This window comes from Aphis gossypii, unplaced genomic scaffold, assembly GCF_020184175.1.
Source record: "Aphis gossypii isolate Hap1 unplaced genomic scaffold, ASM2018417v2 Contig00241, whole genome shotgun sequence".
Lineage (NCBI taxonomy): Eukaryota > Metazoa > Arthropoda > Insecta > Hemiptera > Aphididae > Aphis > Aphis gossypii.
The window spans coordinates 96,666-103,319 of NW_026083035.1; the positions used below are offsets into that span (position 1 = coordinate 96,666).

At 29.5% G+C, this 6,654-nt stretch overlaps 2 protein-coding genes across 2 annotated transcripts; both read left to right on the forward strand.

Moving 5' to 3' along the window:
* Nucleotides 1-1,313: 1,313 nt before the first annotated feature.
* LOC114120722 (uncharacterized) lies at nt 1,314-3,088 on the forward strand. Its single transcript, XM_050208582.1, has 3 exons — nt 1,314-1,547; nt 1,629-2,345; nt 2,687-3,088. Exons 1-3 carry the CDS (start codon nt 1,314-1,316, stop codon nt 3,086-3,088), a joined length of 1,353 nt encoding a protein of 450 aa, XP_050064539.1.
* Nucleotides 3,089-4,151: 1,063 nt separating this feature from the next.
* LOC126553416 (ATP-dependent DNA helicase pif1-like) lies at nt 4,152-4,673 on the forward strand. The gene has a single exon (XM_050208583.1). The coding sequence runs from the start codon at nt 4,152-4,154 to the stop codon at nt 4,671-4,673; it is 522 nt and encodes a 173-aa protein (XP_050064540.1).
* Nucleotides 4,674-6,654: the final 1,981 nt, after the last annotated feature.

A 6,654-nucleotide genomic window follows, 5' to 3' on the forward strand; every position in this document is an offset into this window, starting at 1 on the left:
GGTGGACGAACAACACATTCAGCATTGAAGTTGCCATTAGACATTCATAACAAACCAAACGCAATGTGTAACATTAAAAAAAAAAAGCGGAATGGCTACAGTGTTGCAAAAAAGTGCAATAATAATTTGGGATAAGTGTACTATGACTCATAAACATACACTTGAAGCATTTCATAGAACTATGCAAGATTTGAAAGGTAACAATAAACTTTTCGGTGGTACTGTTTTACTACTGTCCGGTGATTTCCGGCAGACTTTACCAGTTATTCCTCACTCTACTTTTGCCGATGAGATCAACGCATGCTTAAAACAATCGTTTTTATGGACAAGTGTTGAGACACTTCGACTGACTATGAATATGCGAGTACAATTGCAAAATGATCCAACAGCACAAGTATTTTCAAAACAATTGCTGGATATTGGAAATGGTGAAATTGAGTTGCATCAAAATACACAATACATAAAATTACCAGATATTTTCTGCACTGTTGTTGAAACGAGAAATGAACTAATTGAGAGTGTTTTTCCGGATAGGGGAGAGGGGGGCACAATGAGACACGGGGCACAGTGAGACAAGCTAAATAGATAACAGAGGAATATAATCTAGTGGTTCATACCGATATGCAACGATACGTAATGTTGAATACAAAGTAAGTATTCTGTTATTGTTTGATTCTGATAACCCGTATCATGTTTATTAACATTTCCCACAATTTTGTTATCAAAACGAAAAAATTTAGACGACGGTTTTTTTTTTTTTTGTGTCACGTAATTTAATTTAAAGGTACGTATTTATTATATTATATTAATTAGAATAGAAAGAGACATATTTTGAGATTTATAACATATATAAAACTTTGCGTTAAGGTTCTTTTTTTAAATATTAAACTTAAAATGGATGTGTGGGGCACTATGAGACGGGGCACAATGAGACACAGTTGTTTTTGTCTTATTGTGCCCCATTAATATTTTGCTGAAAATATTTAATACTTAAGTTACATTTTATTGAAATAGTAAGTATTATTTAATTTGTGTTTTTTTAGGACTATTCATGGTACAAAACAGGGTGAGAAAAACCACAAATGGTACATTTAGTGCAGAAGATATGGAAGAAGCAGTTAGTTTTGTTATAAATCAAAAATATTCAATCAGAGATGCTGCTAAATTAAAAAACTTAAAGTTTCAAACTGTGCATAGGTAATTTTTATTAATTATGTTATACATAACTGAATATTTTTTTTAATGCTTACTAAATAAGTAGGTACTATTTATTTTTTAAATTAGGTATGTGAAAAAAAAATATTGATGCTATCATGAAACCAAACTACAACTGTCGGCAAGTTATTCCTGCAGAATTAGAACTGATGCTAGTAAAGTATTTGGTTAGCTGTGCTAAGATGTGCTATGGTGTTGGTTACGTTGAATGCCGTAAGTTTGCATATGAACTTTCTATAAAAAATAATTTGAGTGTACCTGATACTTGGAATAAAAATAAAATGGCAGGGATTGAATGGGTGCGAAGCTTTATGAATAGAAACAGTGACTTGGTCAGTTTACGTAAATCAGAAAGTTGTAGTTTGTCTAGGGCCACTTCATTCAATAAACATAATGTTTCAATTTTTTTTAAGAACTTACAAAATGTAATGAACAGATGTCCCTCGTTTGCTGATGGTTCTAGAATTTTCAATCTCGATGAAGCTCTTGTCACAACTGTTCAATCACCAACAAGAGTTATTGCACAAAAAGGTGTTAAGCGATTGAATCAAATAACAAGTGGAGAGAGAGGTGTTTTAGTTACTGTGTGCTGTGTGATAAATGCATATGGAAATAAGTTACCGCCAACGTTCATATTTCCTAGAGTTAATTTTAAAAGTCATATGCTACATGGTGCTCCACCTGGAAGCTTAGGTTTGGCTTGCCAGTCAGGTTGGATGAATTCAGATCTTTTCATAGAAACATTAAATCATTTTATTAAACACACAAGTTCAAGTAAAGACAATCCTTCATTTTTGATTATGGATAACCATGAAAGCCATGTATCCTTAAATTCCCTCAGTGTTGCCAAGGATAATGGAGTTACCATTTTAACATTGCCTCCCCATTGTAGTAACAAACTTCAACCTCTTAATGTCAGTGTATATGGACCATTTAAATCTTACTATATTTCTGCAGTAGATTCATGGCTTCAAAGAAACAGTGGAAAGGCTATTGACATTTACCATGTAGCAGAATGTGTAAATGTTGCATTTGAGAAATCTATGACACCCTCAAATATTACAGCTGGATTTAAAGCTACTGGAATTTTTCCATTTGATGAAAATATATTTAAAGATGATGACTTTGCTGTAAGTGCAGTTACTGACCGCCCAATTGATGATATATATGACCAAAATACACAAATAAAACCAATTAATTATTTATTAAAGTTAACGACATTGTCTCAACATTATCAAAAAGTGCACCAGAAACACCTAAAAACCAAGTTGAAGAAACACCCACAAATAAATATATTAGTCCACAAAATATAAGACCATATCCCAAAGCTTCGTCAAGAAAAAAAAATCCTAATAAAAGAAGAAAGAAAAATAGTGCTATATTAACAGACACTCCTGAAAAACAAAAAATTGAAGAAGCACATCAAAAAAATAAAAAAATAAAAACAGTATTATTTCCTTTACAAAAGTAGCCTGAAAAAAATACTAAAAAACATCAAAGCCTATTTGAAATTGCACCTGCAGAACAACTAAATATATCTGATGGTAATTTAACAGATCCGGAGTCCTTCACTATTGACGAGCTTACTGGGTTTGAAGAATTAGATAGAGATCCAGTTGAGGGAGATTATGTTTTGGTTGAATTTAAAATACAAAAACCTAGATCAAATTTATTAGTGTTTTATGTTGGGAAGATAATTAAAAACATTGATGATGATGGAGATTTAGAAATATCATTCCTAAGAAAATATAAAAAGTCTGAACCCTGCAAATTTCTTTTACCTGATATTCCTGACTTAGCTTCAATTAACATAAATGATATTAAGGTTCTCTTGCCACCTCCCAAAATTAGTGGCAAGACTTCAAGACAATAGTCATTTTATATATTTGAAATAGATTTAGGAGGATATAATATTTGTTAACTATTATGGTGTAGAAATTATTTTTTATTTAAAATTTATCTACCTTCACAATTTTCAAGATTGAAATTATAAGATTTTAATTATCATATTGTTTAGTTTCATTTTTTAATTTATAATGTATCAACATTTTCAAGACTGAAAATATTATTTAAAGAGGTTTTTAATTATATTTTTTATGTATTGTTTTTTTATTTATAATGTATCAAACATTTTCAAGACTGAAAATATTATTTTAAAAGGTTTTTAATTATATTGTTTATGTTTTTTTTTATTTATTTATAATGTATCAAACATTTTCAAGACTGAAAATATTATTTAAAAAGGTTTTTAATTATATTTTTTATGTATTGTTTTTTTATTTATAATGTATCAAACATTTTCAAGACTGAAAATATTATTTTAAAAGGTTTTTAATTACCTATATTATTTATGTATTGTTATTTATTCAAATTGTATCAAACATTTTCAAGACTGAAAACATTTTAATATTACATAATACAGTTTTTATTTATCATATGATATTATGTTTTGTTTACTTATTTAAAATATATTTACACAATTTTCAAGACTGAAAATATAATAATATTATAAAAAGAGGTTTTAAACTATCATATTTATATATCACGTCTTCTTTTTCTATTTGATAAGTTATTGTCTCAGTGTAGCCCACTACAAGTCTTACTGTGCCCCATCACTGGGGTACATTGAGACATGTTGAATTTTTTTTAAAAATGATTATAAAAAAACAAATATAAAAAAATATATAGAAAACAACATTATACTGAAATGTACATTAGTTTAGAAACAAAACAAAACAAGAACTGTTTTTATATAATTAAAACTGAATGAGATATGTCCATTTGAAAATTTAGTGTCTCATTGTGCCCCCCTCTCCCCTATATTGAATTATTATTTAAATCACAATTGGCTCTGTAATCGTGCTATTTTGGCAACAAAAAATGCTAATGTGAACGAAATTAACTTCCATATACAACAGATTTTGCCCGGTGATTTGATGTCTTTTAAATCAATCGACACAGTTATTGATGAAAACGAAATCGTAAACTTTCCAACTGAATTTTTGAATTCTCTGGATTTGCCAGGAATGCCACCACACAACCTTCAATTGAAAATTGGTTCACCAATTATTCTTCTACGTAATTTAAACCCACCTCAATTATGTAACGGTACACGTTTAGTCATAAAAAAAATGACCGAAAATATTCTTGAAGCAACAATTTTGTCGGGAAAATTTAAAGGAGATATCGTCCTGTTGCCACGTATTCCACTGATAGCGTCGGAATCTCCAATACCGTTTAAAAGGCTCCAATTTCCGATTTATTTAGCTTTTGCGATAACTATAAATAAATCTCAAGGCCAAACAATGTCTATTTGCGGTTTGGATTTGGAAAACACATGTTTCTCACATGGACAGCTATATGTTGCCTGCTCACGTGTAGGAAAACCATCAAATCTCTTCGTGTTAGCGAAATACAGGTTAACCAGGAATGTTGTACACAAAGTAGTACTTAGATAATTTTTAGTTTTAATAATTTAATTTATTTTTGTATGTTTTTAATGTATATACTATATTTTGTAAGTAGGTCACTGATTACAAACAATAATTTAATATAAGATGAATAAAATGTAAATTTAGAAAATATATATGTTGGTTTGTACTTAATTTCAACATTTAGATACTTTACCTATTACTTTTAAATTTTCTCATACATAATAACATTAATACATGGCCTACGAAAATGCAAAAAAAAAACAACTAATACGCGGGCAACGCCGTATATTACAGCTAGTATATATATAAATTAAAAAGGTACTTACGTGTAATAAGTTATAAGATCCATGTTAAAAATATGATGTTGAAAATATTTTAAATTGGGATAAATTAAAAATAAATTATACTTCTTAGTATAGGACGTTTCTCCTTATCCGAAAAAAGTACGACTAAATTCAAAAACTCTGGTTTTCGAAATCTCTGGGTACATTTGACTTAAAGAACCCAGGGTATATTATATGAATTAAATAAGCTGAATTTAGAGTCTAGACTATTTTACCTATACATTATATAGTAACATTTTGAAACCCTCACAAAGTATATATTATGGTCGGGATTTCTTCTACAGATTTATTATTTAAAGTATGCATGTCAGAACATGTTATACTATAATTTTTCAAATATAAATGGTGATATACTGGTAGTATGTGATAACATTTCTACAACAGGGATCGATATCGTTATCTGATAACTGTTGAATATATGAGTACGGTAATATGATAATATTAGCTCTTCTGCGCATGTGCGTAACCGTAATGGCGGGGTTACACAAAACAGCAGCGGGGGCAGGGGTAACATGTAGGGTCGGCGGCGGTGGATCAGCTATATAACCTGTATCAGCAGCGAGGGTAACGTGTAGGGACGGCGGCGGCGGGGTTACACGGATACGTATCCAAGGATACGGTTCTAGAATTCTCATTTTACACCTACTTATGTATTATACATTATAAAATAGTAAATATAAATTTTAAAATACATCTACTTCTTACACGTGGTTGTTGAAGTTGAAAACTATGATAAGTCAATACAAGTTAATGGGCCAAATGTAAACTCCTACACTAATAACCTTTTAAAATTTTTACCTGAAAATCAAAAATATTGTAATCTCCTACATAGAAATGTTTCCCTCAACAAATAGGGTAATATAACTTAAATTCATAATTTTGAAGTTGAAAAGCTCAAAAAAGCTCAAAATTATCATAACTTGAAAATAATAAATATATATTTAACAAACAGACGCTTGAATAGAGCTTGTTTATACGTTGTATGATGATTCTCGAAGGTTAGATTATATCCATAATATATACTATACTATACGATCATATCGGCACTTGCAGCACAAAATGTTTTAAATAGATCAGCGATATGCATCAAATATTGTCGAATAATCTCGTCTGTATGGGAAATTTCCAAACAAATTGGCGTTTATTGCCGATATCGTAGTCCGCTCGTAACTATATAACTGTGGATTGTTTAGTCTAGTGAATCTTTTGTGTCTTTCACCGTTTTTTGCAGTTAAGTTAGTCACTTTTATAGTCGTACATTATTACAAATTGCAATGGAATTCATGTATAGTCAGAATGGTAAAAGGTTATTAATAGTTAATAAATATAATTTTTTTTTACACTATACTGCAAAACGTGGCCAAAAAACTTGGCGTTGTATTAATAATAAGTGTCAAAGTAGAATTTACACAAATAATTCAGAAGATGAAATTATTGAAAAAAATGTAGTTTAAATTCACAACCATGATGAAGATACTACATCAAATCGCCAAGAATTCAATAATTCATTGAAAAGGAAAGTAAGTGAAGACAATATTGTAGAAAAACCTTCCAAGTTTATTTTAACTGAAATCAAAAATTTTAATAATGAAAATAGTTTAAATACAACTGATCTCAATTATATTAGACGAAATGTATATAATGCACGTAAATCTATTTTG

Excerpts from the sequence above, each read along its gene's own strand:
- LOC114120722 (XM_050208582.1), top strand. The coding sequence starts at position 1,314 with ATGAAACCAAACTACAACTGTCGGCAAGTTATTCCTGCAGAATTAGAA. Across the intron at positions 1,548-1,628 it reads TGAATAGAAACAGTGACTTG|AACTTACAAAATGTAATGAA; the intron begins GTCAGTTTACGT and ends ATTTTTTTTAAG. Across the intron at positions 2,346-2,686 it reads TTAAAGATGATGACTTTGCT|CCTGAAAAAAATACTAAAAA; the intron begins GTAAGTGCAGTT and ends TTACAAAAGTAG.
- LOC126553416 (XM_050208583.1), top strand. The coding sequence starts at position 4,152 with ATGTCTTTTAAATCAATCGACACAGTTATTGATGAAAACGAAATCGTA.